At 36.3% G+C, this 21,679-nt stretch overlaps 1 protein-coding gene across 1 annotated transcript in view; it reads left to right on the top strand.

Moving 5' to 3' along the window:
• The window catches only part of LRRK2 (leucine-rich repeat kinase 2), a 244,601-nt gene that overhangs the window by 73,663 nt on the left and 149,259 nt on the right, over nt 1-21,679 (top strand). The window contains exons 13-18 of the mRNA XM_006888199.1: nt 3,013-3,137; nt 9,618-9,730; nt 14,209-14,353; nt 14,514-14,653; nt 20,168-20,299; nt 20,376-20,546. Coding sequence (XP_006888261.1) covers nt 3,013-3,137; nt 9,618-9,730; nt 14,209-14,353; nt 14,514-14,653; nt 20,168-20,299; nt 20,376-20,546 — 826 coding nt within the window. The remainder of the gene's footprint in view (nt 1-3,012; nt 3,138-9,617; nt 9,731-14,208; nt 14,354-14,513; nt 14,654-20,167; nt 20,300-20,375; nt 20,547-21,679) is intronic.

Raw genomic sequence — 21,679 nt, 5'->3', positions numbered from 1 at the left:
CTAGATTGTTTAAAATAGGAAAAGGATATTTTAGGGTTGTATTCTTTCTCTATATCTATTCAAGAAGTTCAACTGTATGAAGAAGAATGTGGCATTAGGATTGGAGGCAGATACATCAACAATCGACACTTTGCAGATGATACAACCTTGCTTTTGGAGAATGAGGAAGGTCTAAATCACTCACTGCAGAGGATCAAAGAATACAGACTTGACTATGGATTGCATTTCAACATCAAGAAGATAAAAATTCCCACTGCTAGACCAATAAAAAATAACATGATAGATGGAGAAAAGAATGAAATTGTCAATGATTTAATCTTATTTGTGTCTACAATCAACACCATCAGTACCAGCCGTCATGACATCTGAAGACATATTTTACTTGGAAAGTCTACAGTCAGGGAACCTCTCCAAATTGCTGAGGAGTAATGATGTCAGTTTGAAGACTAAGGTGTACCTGATCTAGGCCACAGTCTTTTCTATCACTTGGTATATATCTACAATCTGGACAATGACTAAGGATAGCAGAATTATTGATAAGTTTGAGTTGTGGTGTTGGAGAACAGCACTGAATAGCACATAGACTACAAAAAATCCAAACAGCTATGTTTTGGAGAAGGTACATCCAGAGTGTTCCTTGGAACAAAAGGATGGTGAAACTTCATCTCATATATTTTAGGCATGTTGCTAGGAGAGGCTATACTTTGGAAAGGTGAAGGGTCAGTGAAAGAGAGGAAGACCTCAATGAGATGGATTAACACTGTGAGTGCAGCAATGGGTTCAAGTAAATCAGAGATAATGAGAATGGCACTGGATAGGATAGGAATCATAGCTGTTATTCTTGACTCAAGAGCACTGTGATGTTAGCTTAAAGTTGGCTTTTTTAGCCAGCTGCCTTAACTACTGCAGACACATGGTCTTGTAAATCATCAATAGCTGTGGCCCTAGGGGGAGGAAGGGAAAGAGAGAGAGAGAGAGAGAGAGAATGAATATGAATATGAGAGTCCCACAATGGACAGTAAGACTTGAGGGAGACTGGTGCAAAGCCTTTAGTGAGAGTGTGACCCTGGTGGTAAAACCCTGGTGAAGGTGGTGGAGAGACTGTGGCATTGTTGTGTACGAACTATGCCAAAGTGTAACCAGAGGAGCCTTGAGATAAAGGCCATAGTTAAATGTTTTGCTGTGCTTGCTGGAAATTAAGGACAAGCTAACCTATAACTGATCTGGATGATTGAAGATAATAGAAGTTTCTCGAATTCGGTAGCTGAACTGAAACTGGAGCCTGGACTACTTGAAAAATTGTTTCTTTGGACTGCTGGGCTAAAACCTGGATTTGCAATGGGTGATATTCTTTGCCTCCGTCAGTTTCCAACTTATTTCCCTAATAAACTCCATTCTCAGTACCACAACTGTGAGTGCATTCTGTGAGTCAGCAATAAATATACTAACCTCTTTCTGCTGATGTGTTTCTACAGGCACCATAGTGCTAGGTTATGTGCTCTTTATCTACTTTATGCTCTGGGACAGTGAGATGCTGTGATTTTCTTATTCCCTCTTGCCCTTTCAGAGAGACATTCATGGCCCTGTGCCTCCATGTCCCATTTTCTGCACCTTAAGCATGCACCCAACAACAAAAACAACAACAACAACAACAATAATGTATAAAAACACAGTGGTGAAAGCTGAGTGAATTTAGAGGTGGTTAGCAAAGGAACATCAAATGGTCATGTATTTAAACTTGAGCTTTTAGAGTCTGGTGGCCTATTGAGTAAGAAGTTGCACTGCAAACCCAAAGGCAGGCAATTCAAATGCACTTGAAGTTATGTGCCGTCGAGTCACTTGCGACTCATAGTGACCCTATGTTCAAAAGCCCTAAACTCTGCTCTATTCTGTGCCAACTTTACTGTGTCTGACATACCTACCCCCAGTACCCCAGTTACTGAATCTATCCATCTCAGCTGCTCCAGAAAAGAAAGATGGGAAATGTCCTCCAGTGAGAATTACAAGTGGAATTTACAGCCTCTGAAAACCTGCTAGAAGGTCAGTTGTGAGACAGTTCTGCCTCAGGGGCAATGACTTAAAGGTAAAATTTAAGATTAAAAAGAGGAATATGACTCAGTTACCATGGAACCATGCAAAGCAAAAATACAGTTCCAGTATTACAAGTTTCTTTTAACATAGCAACATGGAAAGCAAGTTCCGCTTGTAGTCAATTACATGCTGCATGCTGGTGCTCCAGTTATATTTTTTTACAGCGCCTACACTGCTTTTAAGAAATTGGTGCTTTAATGAAAATTAAGGCTAAGACTCCTTTGTAACAAGTCCAGTGGTGTTATTCTATAAGTGGTTGGTTGGTATGAAGCAAAGATCCCTTGCTTGGGGTCTGAGAAATTTGAGTTCTAACAATGACTCTAATATTTTCTAATGATTTATGAATTAAAACCTTCAAACTTATTGCCGTTGAGTCAGTTCCAACCCACAAGAAATATCCTTTGGCTTTCTGAGGTGAGACGAGCCTGCCAATTATTTTCCACCAGAGCAGTTAGTAGATTTGAATCGCCAGAGATTCATGGCCTTTGTGCTAGCAGTGCAACTCTGGGTGGACTATGCCCCTAGGGAACCTTAATACTTAACCTCATTCAGAACTCAGTTTTTCATCTGGAAAACAAGGACTATACCCTCTGTCTCTCAGGATGGATGCTAGCTAAACAGATCAGAAAGAAGTTGTTCATGCCACACAATGAAGTAAAAAAAAATTTCCAGGTTACTCTGAATTCAATTTCTTGATGTCAAACTTTTATCAGATAATTAAAATAATGTACGGCCATGTGATCACTGTGAGTGCGACCCAGTCTTGCACTAGTAAAAACAATATGCTCACATTAACTAATTCAGATGTATTTTCCATAGTTTTTCTTGATAAAATTTATTGGTTCTCTCGGCCCCACTTGTTTAGGTTATGCAAATGAAATCAGATTAGTCTCTAATGAGCATTTCAATTTCTATCTCCAGTACTCCCACCCTGGATATAATGGCAGCAGTAACTCCCAAAATAATAACCGTTATGAAAAGCCATGAGACATCATTATCAGTGCAGCTGGAGGCACTTCGTGCTATTTTGCATTTTATAGTTCCAGGTAAGTTATATACTTGATTGGGAAAGAAATATAAATGTAAGAGAGTCTTTTACTTTTCATCATATTTCAATTTTTCTAGGCAAAAATTAAGGGCCAACCTCTGTCAACTAGTGGAAATGCAAATCTTGCTACAAAGCCAAAAATAAAAAGAGGCTAAATGATGATATGGAAGAATATTTTTATTAATCTGTAAGGACAGTCATTAATTTTTTGCTATAAAGAATGCTATATTTTTACATAAGTAAATTGTGTTATATATATTTGAAAACAGCCCAACCCTCTTGTGTTTTGTATGTATTTTATATGTTATGTGAATGTATACGTTATTTGTATGAGCATTATATATAAATATATGTTAAATACAAATTGTCGTGTTTATACCTCTAATAAGAATTTCTGTTACTTATAATTCTTTTGCAATTATGTTACCGTACCCTAGTTCAAATTTTGAATGTTTTTATTCCTTTTGAACATTTGTATTCCCTTCCTTTTTCCACTTGCCTAAACTATGATTAGAGTTTCTAATTAATTTTCACACCTTTTCTCTTGCTTCATTTTACTTCCTCTTTTACTGTGGCTGAATTAATCTTTCTGAAATATAACCATGTTATCCTAATTCATTAATTTAAATAGTTCCACTCGCAATCATAATTTTGTTCCTATTTAAAGTCTCTTTAAAACACATACTCTTCTATTCAACACATTGTGATTCAAATGCCTCTTAGGTTCTAAATACCTTGTTACCAAGGTTTCAGATGAGTGATAGTCATTGTACTATTAATAGGAGCTCAGGTATAGAAGGATATGTGAGTAATTCACCACTGGACAGAATTAAAAGATGCTATTATTTGTACAAAAATTATGGATATGTTGAGGAAGTCACAACTAATTCAGGGAAGAAGAGGTTGAGACATTAAGGTTTGAAAACTGAATAGGGTTAGCCCGGTAGAAAGGTCAGGAAGGACATTTCAAATAGAAGAATGTGTGGCTTGTGTTAGTCTGAAGTATAAAGTACTAGGAGAGCTTGGGGAGGAGTGGAAACCAAACACATTACTGAATGCAAGGTTTTTGATTGCAGTGCAATAAAAAAAAAGTTATTTTTTTCTCCCATAAATCAATTAAAATGTATTGAAGGCTTAACAATTTTATGGTGTTGTGATGATAAAATTAACAATAGCATTGTGGTTTAGAGGATGATTTAAAGGGAGACTAATATGGGAAACAGGATGGAAGCCAGAAGTTCCCAGATGGCACGTGTTAAGTGTTCAGCTACTAGAGATAGTTCCCAGATTCGTTCTATCTGATTGACACACAACCCCTACTTAAAAACAAACCAAAGCCGCAAAACCTTTTATGCTGACAATTGAAGGTGCATACTATATAATGGTTCTTAGTAACAAACTAAAAAAAAGACACTGCTTTCTGACACATATCAAAACAATATTATTATGATATTTCTATATTATCAGGCTAAAGATGTTTTTGTGGACTTGAAACTATTTCATTCTTTCTAGAATAAAAAACAGATGTTAGGATGGCATAGGATATGACAGGATTCAGCACCTCTTATTCATAGGATCACTGTGAGGCATAAGCCACTCAAATGAATTTAAGAACATGCATTAAAAGGGTGAAGTGGAAGCCTAAGGATAAGGACTTGCACTGCAAACCCACCAATACAGGGTTCAAATCCACCAGATAGATGTTCCAGGCAAAAGATTTGAAGCATCTCCTCCCATGCAGTTTACAGACTCTGAAAACCCATTGAAGGGCCAGCCATGAACTGGTTCTGAATTCATGGTAACAGGAACAACAACAACACATGTTAAAAGGGGTGTTGTAACTATATACAAAACCAAATATACTTGTCTGATCATATCTGCACAAAACTTGGCTTAGAAATGAAACTCTTTCATAATTCTGGGATCACCTTGAACTGAAAGATTGGTGGTTCAAATACACTCAGTGCCCTAAAATGATCTGAGGATCTGCTTCCATAAAGACTATCCCATTATACCCTTCATTGCAATTTAAACAAAGAATTGACACGAGATGGAATCAACTTAACATCATTTAATGACAATATAGGATGAAAAGGACATGTGAAGGGGGCCTGGAATTGGAAAGAGAGGATGGACTTGAGCAAATGTCAGGAGTTCTACTTGACCCAACTTTGTGACAGTTTACTATGAAATATGACATTATTCTGTAAATTTCCCATTTAGTTAAAGTTCGGCTATTTGTTGTCCTGTTTAAATTTTCCAAAATCTTTCTTAGTTTAAGAGTGAAAAGAAGATGGAAATGACAGATAGTTGAGTGAGGCATATTAAGAGTGTCTTTTTTTTCGAAAGTAGTGCATATTGATAGTAGTCAATTTTTATTTCTGGTACATTGTAAAAAGAATATCAAATAAAGCAAAACCCCAATATTTATGAAAAAAGTCATGGACTCAACAGCAATGAGAATATATACACACATACATACACATATCTATACACACACACACACACAAACACACGTACACACAAGTTCTTACTGATGTGAAGTGGTTTTTATGTGATATATAATATATATAATAATGTGAGAGATATATAATAATGTGAGAGATATATAATATATGAGAGACATAATATGATATACAATATATAATAATTATCTATACATACACATACACATATAATAATTTTATATATCTATATACATACACACATATATACATATGTAATTCTTATTGTTGCATGCCATCAAGTTAGAACAAACTCAAAGGTGACCCTCTAACAGGTTTTTGGAGGTTGTTAATCACATGAGAGGAGATTGCACATCTTTTTCTCATGGAGCAGCTCTTTGATGAATAGCAAGTAATTGTGAAGACGTGGCCTGGATTAGGCATACCTTAGTCTCTAGACTGACATCATTACTTTTGAGCAGTCTGGAGTAGTCCTCTGGAGTAGTCCCTGACACAGATTTTGACATTGATTTCCTGACTGCTGGTGCCAAGGGTGTTGATCGTGGAACTGAGCAAGCTTTAATAGTTAACAACTTCAATCTCTTCTCCATCTATCATGGTGTTGCCAAGTGGCCCAGTGGTGAAAACCTTTGTTTCTTGATGTTGCATTTCAATCCATATTGCAGCCTATAGTCCTTGCCCTTCTGCAGCAAATACCTCAGGTCTTCCTCAGTTTAACAAGTGTGGTTGTGTCATCTGCATAATATAGGTGTTGATGAGTTTTTCTCCAATCCTAATGCCACATTCCTCCTCAGAAAGTAGCATTTTAATTCTTACAGCAGGCCAACAGTACTTCTCACTCTCCTATTTTACAGTGGATAAAACTAAAATGTTGTTGTTATGTGCCATCGAGTTGCTTGGGATTCATGCGACCCTACATACTGCATCTCTGAATCTGCTCCATTCTGTGCCAACCTTATTGTCTCTGACACAGCTACCCTCATTACCCGTCATTGAAACAATCCATGCAATTGAGGACCTTCCTCTTGTGCACTGTCCCTCCACTCCACCAATCATGATGTCCCTCTCCAAGGACCGGTGCCTCCTTGCAACATGCACAAAGTATGTCAGGCAAAGCATCAGAATACTTGCCTTCAAGGAGCAGCTTGGTTTCACCCTCTCTAGGGTTAACTTGTTTGTTCACCTAGAAGTCCATGGTATATTCAATACTCTTCTCCAGTACCGCAGCTCAAAGGCATCAGTTCTCCTTCTATCATCCCCAGTCATTGTTCAGATTTCTGATGCAAAGCAATTAATAGTGAAGACTATGACCTAGATCAGGCACATCTTAGTCTCCTTACTGACATCATTGCTCTTCAGTTCTTTGGAGAGGTCTCTGACAGCAGACTTTCTCAATGCAATTCACCTTTTGATTTCATAGCTGCTGGCTAAGTGTTGATTGTGGAGCCAAGGAAGCTGAATCTGTTAACAATCTGAATCTTCACTGTCTGTCATGATACTGCCAATTGGCCCAGTGGTGAGAATCTTTGTTTTCTTGATGTTGAGCTTCAATCCATATTAAAGGCTGCATATTGACCTTCTGCAGTAAACACTTCATGTCCTCCTCAGTTTCAGCAAGCAATGTTGTGTCATCTGCATACTGCAGGTTGTTGATGAGTCTTCCTCCAATCCTGATGTCATATATTCCTTGTCATAGAGCTCAACCTCCTGTATGATCTGTTCTGCATGTAGATTGAAAATGTATGGAGATAGGACACATCCCTGGCATATACCCTTCCTGATTTTAAACCATGCAGTATTTCCTTGATCTGTTCTGATGACTTCCTCCTGGTCCAAGTATAGTAATAGGTTTTGCATTAGCACTGTCAAGTGTTCTGGGATTCTTATTCTTCTCAGAGTTAGCCACAGTTTGCTGTGGTCCACATAGTCAAACACCTTTGCATAGTCAAGGAAACACAGATAGATATTCCTCTGGTACTCTCTGCTTTCATCCAAGATCCATGTAACATTAATTAATATCCCTAGTAAAAAAGAGTAAGGGCCACATGAGGGTGGGCATGTCTGACTTTTACCAAGTTGATAACGAGAATTGTTCCCATTAACTGCTTCAACAACACAAAACCAATTCCCATGAAATCACACAGACACACCACCTCTGTCTTGTTCCTGTACCTCTTTCTACCCATCTCAATACCAATTTTAGTGCTTTACTGGGTCAAAAATCCTATGAGATAGCTCACAGGCCACACAGAACCATATTGGGGAAGTCAACAGGTTATAATATAGTTTGCTTTTTGTTGTGTACCATAGAGTCAGGACTGCCCCATAGCTGACCCTCCAGCAGGTTTTTGGAGGCAGTTAATCTCATGGGAGGAGGTTGCCCATCCTTCTTCCATCTAGCTTAGCAGCAGAATATAGTCAGGTCAGCTTAGGAAATGTACTCGCAGGCACCTCAGTCTTCAGCCACATGGCTCTAGGCCGGTTCTTAGTCCTGCCAATATTGCCTCTTCCCTTACCTCCAAGTTGTCCAACAAATTTGGGCAAAGGTTCTTAATTTAGCTCTGCTTCTGTTTTTAGGGGGCAGCAGTCCACAGTCCACTCCATCTCATGTCAGGTCTCTGGTTCTCCACTGTGGCTGCTATGGCTGTTTCTCTGGTTCTGAAGACTGATTGCATTCTCTTGCTTTCTTTTTCTTTTTGCTAGCAATGAAGTTTTCTCTGATTCTTTATTGGTGAGACTAGCCAATCCCCTAGCGGATAGGTTAACACATCCTATTCTCTTATTCCTACCCATCCATATGGCAAAGTGAAATTCAGTGGCTAGGAAAGCCATTTTGCATAATAAACTCCACAAGAACTAAATACAAGCATAAATCAATTGTTATCCTTTGCTTTACTGTACTTCATAAATTCTTACTTTTTAAAAGGTTGTTTTTTTAATTTTTATAAGTTAAAGGTTTGTAGAAACATTGCATCGAGTAAGTCTGTTGACACAATTTTTTCCCCTAACAGTAGATCCTCATTTCTTGTCTTTTTGTTACATTTTGGTAATTCTCATAATGTTTCAAACATCTTCATCATGGTGGTGTGTACTTAATATCATTATAGCGTAAACATTGCTTTTATATGTACTAGAAAAAAATATGCTTCATTTTAATTAGGGTATGCTTCATCTGATATACTTTGGGCATGTTGTAAGGAGAGACAGGCCTTTGGAAAGGGACATCATGCTGGGTAGAGTAGAGGGACAGTGCAGGTGGGGAAGACCTTCTATGAGGAGGATTGATTTCAGTGACTGGGATAATCAGGATGGGTGTGTCAGGGGCAGAGAGATTGGCACAGGATAGAGCTGGGTTTAGGGCTGTTGTACATAGGGTCACTATGAGTCGCAAACGACTTGACGGCACATAATAACAACAGCAACAACATTTATTTTCTATTGGCCTGGTACCATGTCTCTTGTGTATATTATGCAGCTCTTGAGAGGACTTTAAATAAGTCTATATGTTCTCTGCACTCATAGTACTGAAACTCAAATCTTGTTATTCCACTAATAATACCTCGTTGCTCTTTTAGTCAGCTATCATCTGACCTTCTTTTTAGTAGTTCAAATAACTTTGAGCTTTTTTTTTAGGCTATTCACTATTGCTTGAAAATTTTCCAATTTCTTAAACCATTGCCGATCCATGCAAAAAAAAAATCTACAGAAAATTCTTCCACCATAGCAAGTTCATCCTATTCTAAATCCAATGAGTGTTCATACAAAGCATCTATACATACTGTATTTGGTTTATATTAAATGATGTTTTATTTTTCCAAATTACTTAGTGCAAATGGTTACTTCTCTTATTGAAACTGTGTATATTAAGTAGAATATAATATGCATATTCCTCAGTTAACAATAATTACTTGTGTAAGAATTGATCTGTTCAGCTTTAGTGCTATGAGAAGCAAATTAATTTGCTTATAAATATTTATTTACTGTCTTACTTACATGCTTATTTTTACATTTAGGCATGCCAAAAGAAACTCATGAAGATACTGAATCACAGCATAAACTAAATATGGTTAAAAAGCAGTGCTTCCGGAATGATATTCACAAACTTGTCCTAGCAGCTTTGAATAGGGTATGTTCTTCTGATTTATATTTGAACAAGATTATTTTTGTTTTTGGGAAATTGAAAGAGTACTTTCTGTTTAAGTTTTCAGTCTTCTGCTTACTATGTTAGTAGGAAGATATGTGGTTAGAGCTATAATGATAAAAATAGGGTGTACCCGGAGTAGATGAGAGAAAGTGTAACCATCCTTGCATCTAAGGAGTATTCTAGTTACACTTCCTCCAAGGAGCATTGGAAGAAGTAGTTATACTGGATAAAGCAGAAATCGACACAGAGAATAGCTTGGACCATTTTAGGAAAAGAAGATAATGAGTCTGAAGTCTAGAGTCAGAATGTACCATGACGTGAGATGAAGCTGCCATGGTGCAGAGGGACTACACCTGATATTTTCCAACAAACTAATTTTTTAGGATTGCATTTTAAATGCTAGTAAACCATTGATTATTTTAAGAAGAGATATGAAAACTCAAAAAAAAATAGGGTGTAGTGGTTGAAGAAATGAGCCATTTCAATAATAGTAACTAACCATCAAGGCTTTGTCTAAGCCTACTTCATTGGGTCATTGGAAGTGGCATCAACTCAACTGGTCAGTTCAAGTCAGCTCAGTCAGAAAAAATCTAATGAGTTTGACTTGCAGATGGTTCTTACTAGTGTCATCAGAACCTGTAACTGTGGATTTCCTAGTTTTGCCTGACTTTCCTTTTCTGGATAATACTAGAAGACTCATTCTGGAAAGATATAATGGGGTAGGTACAACCAAGAAAGTCTATGATTTTCTGTATACTTTCACTGTGGCTTACTGAGATGACTACTTTTTGTTTTTTTAGTTAAAAAGTTGTATTTTTTTGAATAAAATTTTTATTTTGTACTGGTTTAAGTACCAAGTTCGTATACATTGTTTTTCACACTGAATCTTCCCTGTTTCCTTTACTCATCCCTTCCTCCACTCATCAAATTGTGCAACCCTATGATTAACCCCCTCACCCCAACCACCGCCCCACCCATCCTCAACTCTATTCTCCCCCCTCCCCCACTTTGGATTTTCATACACGTTCTACAAAAACTGTCTTCTACAGAATTTTTTATGTGATTGAATTAGTTCACTTAGCCTAATGCTCTCTAGTCCACCACAAGTTAGGTAGTGATTTACAAAATCATTGCCTCTGCATGCTGTGTAGTATTCCATCATGGGAATGTATCTTAATTCTCAATCCATTCGATTGTGGGTGGACATTTGAGTTAACCACTTTTTAAATGGTTTGATGTGCCCTCTTCCTTCCAGTTTTAGGCATTTGTATTTCTATGTACACTTGTGATGTATTTCAATTAAATGATCAATTAATCATCCCAAACCTGAACAAAAGAAGAAGATGTCTATATTGAGTAAAACAAAATATAATCCTAAAATTAAAAATGGTTTGAGAATTTGTCATAATATTATAGAACTTTTTAACAACATATGAATAACAAAGTAACGAATGTTTAGGGCTAATATTTTATGCACGGAAAGGAGTATTCATGGTAATTAGTGGAAATAATTCCCTATGACTTGTTATTGTCAAAATAAATATCATTAATTAATAAATAACCTTCAAATAAATCTTTAAACATTCGATTTAAACTGAGCTTTGCATTTTTCTGTGTACATTTTTCATTTGTACAAAGACATTAATATAGTGGGGCACCCTAAATTTTAAAATGACTTGACTGTAGCAGGTACTAAGTTTAATCTAGGAATATTTGTTGAGAATCAAATGTGTTGGATATTCGGGAAGAAATCAATTTGCTTTCTATGCCTTTATCATGAATCTTGTGATCAGGCAAGATGAACTGAAGTTATGCATAAAATGACATGTTCTATATTACTTATGAGCTGTACCAGCTCTGTGAATAGCATTCTAGGAATGCAAAATGAGAGGAGAATTGATTTTATTCTTGTTTTGGAAAGAAACAAGAAATACCAGAAGAGCCTTATAGGTAACTGATTCCATTCAAGCAACCTTTTGTGAAGTTATTGAATACAAGTATGATATGTGGAAAGAGTCAGGAGTCAAAAGAGTCAGCTTTGCCAGTCAGTACTCTGATGTCCAGAAAAATCGCTCATTGTTGAGATCTCAGTTCCTTTTGCTTTGTGCTAGGGGAAGTGGTTCTCAACCTTTTGTTCTAAGCTAACACTTGAATAATAAATAACTCATCAAGTAGTAGCTATTATGTTGGGATAAAAAAATGGATTCATGGGGACATGGAAAAGACATGTTTTGTTTCAAGCAAGCTCTCTCATGTTTTCCCCTTAATCCTTTTTTATGGCTAAGAAAAAATGCTCTGGAAGTTGTGAGTAAAGGATTTCTTTACTTTGAAATGATGAATCCATGACAATAGTAGTCAAGAAATCAAACAGTACTTTACGGTGGGCAAATGTCTTTTGAATTTTTAAAAGCAAAAATGATCGTAATCATGGGTAAGGTGAACATAAGGCAAGCTTCTTATGCTTTCAAAAGTTGCATAATGGAAAAGAAAGACAAAAGAATTGGTACATTCCAACTTGTATTAGTTAAAGAATAGTAAATCCTATTATCATAGACTACCAAAAGAATAAGTAAATCAGTCTTGGGAGAAATACAACCAGATTGTTTCTTAGAAAGGAGAATAAGATTTCAACTTGCTTACTTTGAACAATGTCATCAGGAAAAGACTACTTCCTGGAAAAGAATATTATATGTGGTAAAGTAGATTAGCAAAAATGATGAAAACCTTTAATTAAATGTGTTGACATAAACCCTAATCATGAACTCAAGCATACAATTATAAAAGTGGTGCAACAGTAGGTAACATTTTGCCCTGTTAATATGTAATGTGTTTTGAGTTCCTGAAGGTAACAACAAAATTTCATGTTTGCATTCCTCAATCTTGAGTAAAAGTTACAAAGATCTAAGGTTTTCAGTTCCACCTGGGAAATGGATTTTCATTTACTCTCTTTTCCAGCCTTAAAGCAGCATTTCAAATGAGGTGGAATATGGTATTCAACTGTGATTTACAAAGCAAGTTTTAAGAAAAGTGGTGTCAAAGCATTGTATTTTCAGCAAAACTAAATTAAAGACTAGTAACCCATGGCAAAATCCCTTGAAAATATAATGATTGTCAAAACAGACTAGTTGTAGGAAGTTGAACTACAATCCCAAAGGTGTATGGTTCAAATCTACCAGCAGCTCCATGGGAGAAGGACAGGCATGCTCATTTCATGCAATTAAACAGCCTCTTCAAGCAGCTATGGATTTGTTCCAACTCAGTGGTACACAACAACAACAACTACAACAACTTCCAAAATGAGAGCTGTATGGTGAATGTGGATGACAAGAGAATTGATATGTTTGAGCTCTGGTGTTGGAGAAAAGTACTGAATATTCCGTGGACTGCCAAAACAACAAATTTTTTCTTGGACAAAGTCTAGCCAGAAGGCTCCTTGGAGACAAAAGTGATAAAACTGCATCTCACATACTTTGGGCATGTTGCTAGGAGAAGCTATTCCTTGGGAAGGAACATCATGCTTGTAAAGGTCGAGAGTTGGTGAAAGAGAGGAAGACCCGCAACCAGATAGACTGACACAGTGCCTGCTGCAGAGGGCTCTTGTGTGTAAGGAAACGTGAGGATGGCACAGGATAGAATGGGGTTCAGATCTTTTGTTCATAGGATCGCTACTTGAGGGCACCTAACAACAACAGCAATGACGATGACAACAACAACAACAACAACAACAACAATTACTCCTTCTCCTCCTCTAATGATTAACCATTTATACCCTGGGACCTGAGAATATCTGCAAATGATATTAACTCACTGACTAAAACTTTCAGTCTTAGAGGTTGAAACCTATAGTGATAAAAATCCAAGACTTAATAAAGACAAACTTATATTAAATTCCTGGTCCTCACTCTTAAGAAGAGTGTGGGCTGGGATCTTATTTCTTCATTCTAAGGTTTGTTGAACCTATTTCATGAAAACCTATTGCATGTTTAGGGGACAGATGAGGTAGAAAACATTGGACAAGATAAATCCCAAGTATTTTCTGTGATGAGAAACAGCATTCAAAATGGCTGATTATAGGACTTAAAAACAAACATTTTTGCTTTGGATCTCATTTCTTCTATTTAAAGTTGTATTACTTAGGAAAGGTACACCAATCCTCAGTTAATTTATGCTATGTGAATTATACTAGTAGGTATTTCATGATAGTGTTGTGAAAAGGCAATGTGTGTAATGTCTAGCACACCATTTCCACAGAACAAGCACTGAATAAATGTTCAAAAAATGAACAGTTAAACTTAACAAGAAATAAAATTTAATAATATAGAAGGCAGAATTAAGGATTTGAATTTGTATTTGAACTTTTAGTTTGTATTATTCGTTTGTGTGTCTGGATTTTAACTAAGGCAAGTCTTAATATCTCATTGTTAACAGCAATTATCCCTTAACTGTTCTTTTGATTTTAGTTCATTGGAAATCCTAGGATTCAGAAATGTGGACTGAGAGTCCTTTCTTCTATTGCACATTTTCCTGATGCGTTAGAGATGTTATCCCCAGAAGGGGCTCTTGACTCAGTGCTTCACACACTGCAGATGTACCCAGATGACCAAGGTGGGTATAACTGGAACTCTGGATTATTCATTTTTATATTTGTTTACAAATTTATTTTACCATGTCATTAGTTGTTAGTTACATAGTTTTAATTTTTTATTTTTAAATTCAATACTGACATTTAGAATGATTGTGGATTTTTTTCTCTCTATTATTCTAGAAATCCAGTGTCTGGGCTTAAATCTTATTGGCTGCTTGGTTATAAAAAAGAATTTATGCATAGGATCTGGGCATCTGCTGGCAAAAATTCTGGTTTCCAGCTTGCAGCGATTTAAGGATGTTGCTGAAGTCCAGATGAATGTATGTGTGTTATTTTAAAGGTTGTGGAGCATATACAGATTTCTCCTTCATTGCCGTGTAATTCCCTTTTTACATTAATGATTGTGTTCTAGTTAATTGAAACTATTCGTTATTTCATAGATGTTTTTTAAATTATAGAAGGTGAAGTACTAGAACTGAATCCTTAATGATACTGAATTTCATTAGTATGTTCAGATTATTATTCTGATGTTTATTTATCTTTTGTCTTTGCCATAAAAAAGCTGAGAATGTGCTAAAGACATAAAACAAGCTGAGTTTTCTTTGCTAGATTTTTAGATAAGTTGTTGTTAGGTCAACTGATCTGAGCCTTTTCCTATGCTACGTCATCCTTATCATCTCTGACACATTTGAGCCCATCACTACAGTCACTGTGTAAATCCATCTTCTCTTTTGCTGAACTTTCATCTTTATAAGCATGATGTCTCTCTTCAATGAATAACCCATCTTAGCAACAAGCGCAAATTATGTGAGATGCGGCTTTGACATCTTTGCCTTCAAAGATATTCTGGTTGTACTTTGTTTAAGCCATATCTCTTTGTTCTTTTGGCACTCTATGAATATTAATTACTCTTTTCCAACACCACAACTCAAAGTTGTCAATTCTTCTTCTGTCATCCTTCATCATTGTCCAGCTTGATCCATAGTAAGTGATATAAAAGACCATAGTCTGAATCAGGCACACCTTAGTCTTAAAACTGACATCATTGCTCCTCAGTTATTTGGCGAGGTTCATAGCAGAGGCCTTTCCCAAAGCACTACATCTCCTAATGTCCCCTCTGCTTCTATCAATGGTATTGATTGTAGACCCATGTAGGATGAAATTATTACACTGTCAGTATTTTTTCCATCTAACATGATGTGTCTTATCAGTCTAACACTAAGGATTCTTGTCTTCTTGATGTTGAGATCCCATCTATATTGAAGGTGGTGGTCTTTAATCTTCTGCAGCAACAGAGTCGTCTTCCTCACTTCCATCAAGCAAGACTGTGTCATCTGCATTAAGTCTTCAGTGTTATGTATCTTAAGTGTTCAATGTTGATAAGTCTTCCTCCAATCTTGATCCCACGTTCTTCTTCGTAGAGCACATCTTCTAGAATGATTTTCTTAGCATACAGATTAAGTAGGTATGGATAAAGGATAAAATCCTGATGCATATCGTTCTTGATATTAAGCCATGCAATGTTCCCTTGCTCTATTTGGACAACAGCTTCTTAGTCTAGGTAGAGGTTACATATGATGTGTTCTAGAAATCCTATTATTTTCAATGTTAGCTGCAATCAGAGGCTTCTGCATATTGTTTATTAGAGATACAACACCTATGTTATAAGTTCATTGTATTGGGGGATGATTTACATCTTAATAACCACTTTGTAGTATAGATGAGTATATGCTTTCTTGTTTATTATTTACTCTTATTAGTACAGTGCTTGTCTATCTGTTTGCTGTACTATGGTAACTGTGATTTTCTGTGATTCTGGAAGCCTGCTACCGGTGTTTCTAATGCCAGATGGGTCACCCAGGGTGAACAGATTTGATCAGAGCTCCTGGAATAAGATAGACTAGGAAGCAGGATTTGCCATACACTTCTGAAATAATGTTATTGTTGTGGAAACAACCCATAACTGACCCTCCAGTGAGTTTTCAGATGTAGTTAATCACACTAGAGGAGATTGCTCATCTTTCTCCATAATAGACCTCTGAAAACCCTTGAACAATAGAGTATTTGAGGGAAAGCTCAAATTGGAAATAACCCGAAATGAGAAAGAGCTACAGGCATCCTTTAACAATTGAAACATGGAAAGTATGAAGTATGAATGTAGGAAAACTTGAAGTTGTAAAAAATGAAATGGGAGACATGAAGATCAACATTCTAGGCATCAATGAACTGATAAGGACTAACATGGGCTACTTTGAACCAGATAGTCATATAATCTTGTATTACAGGAATGAAAAACTGAGGAATAATGGTGCTGTATTTATAGTAATAAAAGACAATTTCAAGATAGTTAATAAAGTACAATGTTGTGAGTGACAGGATACTATCCATACATATACAAGGATGACCTATTAATGCAACTGTTGTTGATTGCTGTTGAATTGAGCATAACTCATAGTGACCCTATGAACAAAAGGCCTGAAGCCTTTCTATAACTATTGCCATTTATCAAAGTTTGTAGGGTTTACAGATGCATGTTATTTAGGAAGTGGATATTATTCAAATGTATACACCAACAGCTAAAGTCAACAAGGAGAATATTGAGAATTTTTACCAACTATTGCAGTCAGAAATTGATCAAACATACAATCAAGGTGTATGAATGAAATTTAGATTTAGTAGACATTTTTAATTATTGCAAAACTTGTAACTCTCAGTATATTTAGTTGTAGTTGGCTCAAACAATATTTTTACACATTATTTTCATCCAGAAAAATTTAAAACATGGCATGGCATTCTTATAATGAATCCAAGATTTATCCTAAGATTGGTTAGTTAGTTGAGAAGATTGGGAAATCAATGTATTTCAAATGTTATTTATGTAGTAAAACAATTTTTTTTTTTACATTCCTGGTCCAAAAGAGCAGGTTTGTGATTTCTTTTAGTAATGCAGTTTATATATTTCATCACAGTAAAAAAAAAATAGTTTCATAAATAGCAGTCTTCTATCCTCTGCATAGGGAGCTCTAGTATCATAGACTCTAGCAGCTTGCAATGCCAACCCAAGAGACTTGTCCTTCCATTAGTTTGTATCTCCCAGTAGCCCCACAAGAGGGAGATAGGAACCTTCTCACACTGGGGTCTCTATGAGTTGGACTCAAATGCATGGCAGTGAGAAATTGTACAAGTCTCTACATACACATTATTTGTAAAGGAGAGAAAAATTATTTAAAAATTTTAAAGTGGGGAATACATGAAATTCTTAGATTAAAAACAGTATGAATTTCACAAACTTAATTTTCCCCCTCAAGAGCCAGTGGTTTATTTGAACCATCAGAGAAATGTTGTGGTACCACTGCAACCAACTCCTGTGTGAACTCCCAGCAGCTTCCAGAATCTATAAATCCTGTGGGAAAAGATTTCTCATCTTTTTCCTAAGGAGCAACTGGTGGATTCAACTAACTTCTTTGGATTGGTAGTGCAACCCACCACCCACTAGGCTACCTATTCTAAAGAAAGATATCCATCAGAATGGGAAAATTATCAAACTACCTTTAATATAACATATAAATAAAGTTTTGCTGAAGATATTTTAAAAATTATTGCTACAGTCAACATGTAACAATAGAAATGGAAAGTTGATTGAAAATATAATGAAGAACATGGAATTTCATTGTGGATGTCAGATGATTTTTGACTGAACATAAAGTATACCAAAATTTTTACCTGTTTTTTTATTGACTACGGAAAAACATTTAACAGTATGTGTGACAAAAAAATACAAATTTTTAAAGAATAAGAATTTCAAAACACTTAATTGTGCTGATGTGGAACCTGTACCGAGACTAAAACAATTTTTTATGAAGGAAAATGATACTTCATGATGTGTATCAGGATTGCATCCTTTCATCATATTAATTTAATCTATCAAGACACTAAACTATGTAAATAACAAAGGCACCGGGGTTGGAGGGAGACTATGATCAATAACCTGCAGTATGCAGATAATACAATCTTGTTTTTTGAAAGAGAAGAATTCAGCATAAATTTTATTTCATATAAAGTATACAAAATTCATGTTCTGGTAAGATTAGTAGAAAACCAGTTACACGAAGTACAGAGTCCGAAATGTCCCAAATGTTTGATTTCCTCTGTAACTCCATCATTTCCAACATCAGCAGTTCCTCCTCATTCAGTTCCCTCATTCCATATGTCCCTTGGGTTCGGTGGTTCTCTGGATGTTTCTCAGAGTTTCAGACCTGTTGGGAGAATGATTCATAGGACTGTGGGTAAGCAGGCCAGTTTTGCAGAGATTGGTGAGCATGATAGACTATCAGTTGCAGTGTAGCTTGAAAGTGGGTGTCCCCAAAAGAGAGCTAGCAGTGAGGTCTCATGAGTTTAATAAAGTAGGGCATATATCTCACTCCACGACTCTCCTTTAATACAATAAATGCAATAAATGCTTCAGCACAAAATAAACAGTTGGTTAATTATTGTCTAGAAAAGACATTTTGAATGATAAGCATTTAATGCTACAGAATTTAGATTGAGCTGGTAAGTAACAACATGTTAAATAAAGAAAAAAAAATTGAAATATTGAAGAATTTCATTTTAATTGCATCCACAACCAATTCCTAGTTGTCAAGAAATTGAAGGAGCAAATTTGTTGCAAAAGACTTCTTTTAAGATTACTCTTTGAGGATTTAAGGTGTAGCTACTTCAAGTGGTGTCATTCTAGAGACAAAGGTGCATCTAAACCAGCCCATGGTCTTTGCAATTGCTTGTTATGCTTCAGAGAATTGGACAATGACTAAGGATAACAGAAGAAGAATCGATGCTTTTGAGTTGTGGCACTGGAGAAGAGTCTTGAACATACCATCGACTGCCAAGAAAACAAATAGGTCTGTCTTGGAGAAGGTGAAACCAAGTATCTCCTTGGAGGCAAGGATTTTGAAGCTCGGTCTTATGTACTTTTTGGGCACATGGCCAGGAGAGACCAGTCCTCGGAGAAGGACATCATGCTTAGAAAAGTGGAGGGATAGTGCAGGAGAGGAAGACCCTAGATGAGATGGATTGATACAGTGTCTGGGGCAGTGTGGGTTGGTGTGTCAGAATTAGTGAAACTGGCTCAAGACAGTGAAGGGTTCAGAGCTGTTGTACATAAGGTTGCTATAGGTCACAGGTGACTCAGGGGCACACAACAGAAACAACAACAACAATGATGTACTATATTGGTTGTTTTTTTATTTAATCCTCTTGTTTAGAGTCAATAGGACTTCAGGGAGGTCCTTTATATTTAAAAGTTAATTTTTATTATGTTTTGGAGGAACATTATTCTAAGTGGTACAGCACTCTTCTGTTAACATTCTGTATTGAGGTAACTGGAATTGCTGTGATGCTGAACCTTGTGTCAATGGGGTGTCAGATGGTGTAATCATTACGCATGGTGGACCATCTTTGGTGGAGCTGCCAGTTTAAGATGGGTTTGGAAGCAGAAGTGGCATCCACTTCCTAAACAACATGACTCTGGAAACTCTATGAACTTTGATAGATGACGATAGTTATAGAAAGGATTCAGGTCTTTTGTTCATAGGGTCACTATGAGTTGTGCTTGATTTGATGGCAATCAAAAACAACAACTCCAAGCTGTGGTATTTTCATTCATTTCATATGGATGTGAAAGCTAGGCAATGAGTGAAGAAAACTGAAGAATTGCTACTTTCAGATTATAGCTATGTGAACATCCAGGTTTTAAAACTCTTAAGCAAAATAACTGTTTTATGTTCTTTAATTGTTACCTAGAGTTGCTTATATTATTATTTTTATCACACTTTCAGGGATTTCAAACCATCCTGGCAATACTTGAATTGTCAATATCTTTTTCAAAACTGCTGGTGCATTATTCATTTGATTCAGTAATATTCTATCAGCTGTCTTCCAGTATCATGGAACAAAAGGATCAACAACAGGTACAATATTTTTTTGCTTCTGTGCTATTGTATATATTTTGCTGACTCTAATCTTCATGTCTATTCTTCTTTTTAGTTTCTAAATATTTGTTGCAAATGCTTTGCAAAATTAGCTGTTGATGATGAGTTAAAAAGTGTGATGCTACAGAGAGCATGTGATCAGAATAACAGTATCATGGCTGAATGTTTGCTTCTCCTGGGAGCTGATGGCAATCAAACAAAGGAATCAACTTCCTTGATTTGTCAGGTAAATATTCAAGACCTCAATGATGCCTTTTCTCTTTTACTTGATTCTATCATTACATAGCTCTTACTAATATATTATTCTTCACTTCAAAATTTACCAGTTCGTTGCATAATGACTTCTAAGTTTTAGTAGGAGTTTAGAATCAGAACTTCAAAGGTAATATGACCCTTTAGCTATTATTATCTGTCTAATCCTTCAGGTTATTTGTCTGCTTAGCTTGTGAAGTTGATAACTTTTTAAATGTGTCTCCTTATAGATTTCTCTATACAATTTAGCAGTCAGGCACACCCTGCTCATGTCCCGCTTGGAGTTGATCAGATTTTGACCATTTCCCCCCTCTGCTTTTAAGTTTCTCTGCCTAGAAAGTTCTCCCTTCTGAATGGCTGGGTGTGACTATACAGGCTGTGTTCTACACATGACTAGGTGCATCCTTCACACGGACAACTTTTTTATTGCCCTTACCCCACATGAAATTGAAGTTTAACACACAGTGCTTAGGTGAGGTAAATGGTTAATGAGCTCAGCTTCTGATGAAGAAGTTAGAGGTTTAAGTCCATCCAGCAGCACTTTGGAAGATATCATGCAGTTTTTAAAAGTTAACCATTTAAAATGCTATAGAAAATAGTTCTACTCAGATACACATACCATTATGGCAACTGGTTGTTTGTTTTTTAATTTGTGTAACATTGTGACCGTGCTGGCCTTGTCTTCATTCTGCATCATGCATACACTTATCCATCTGAACAAAATTCTACCTATCCTTCAAAATCCAATAAATATTCTTTTCCCTTCATAAATCCCCTTCAAAAAACATAAGGTCTCAAAGAAGTTAAGAATTACTTCTGGCTAGGGTCGATTACTGCAACTTGATGTCTTCTTCTGGATTGAACTTTGCTTGTCGATGCAGATTTTCAAATTTCCATGTTGAAAGGGGATTCTTCAGCCAGAGGGACATGTTTCCTCAGAATACTGGTTTGATAAGGAAGGCGAATAAAAAACTGACACTCTGAAAGGGAGATATTAAGACATGAGGCATGAAGCAGCTAGTTTACACACTTTCATGAATGTAGTTATTACTAAGATGATTGAAGGAGGAAAAAACCCTCACTATATACATGAATGAAGTGTGTATA

The sequence above is a fragment of the Elephantulus edwardii genome, unplaced genomic scaffold (assembly GCF_000299155.1).
Source record: "Elephantulus edwardii isolate Elephantulus edwardi_28Jun2011 unplaced genomic scaffold, EleEdw1.0 scaffold00065, whole genome shotgun sequence".
Lineage (NCBI taxonomy): Eukaryota > Metazoa > Chordata > Mammalia > Macroscelidea > Macroscelididae > Elephantulus > Elephantulus edwardii.
This window is presented reverse-complemented; position numbering and strand designations above follow the sequence as displayed.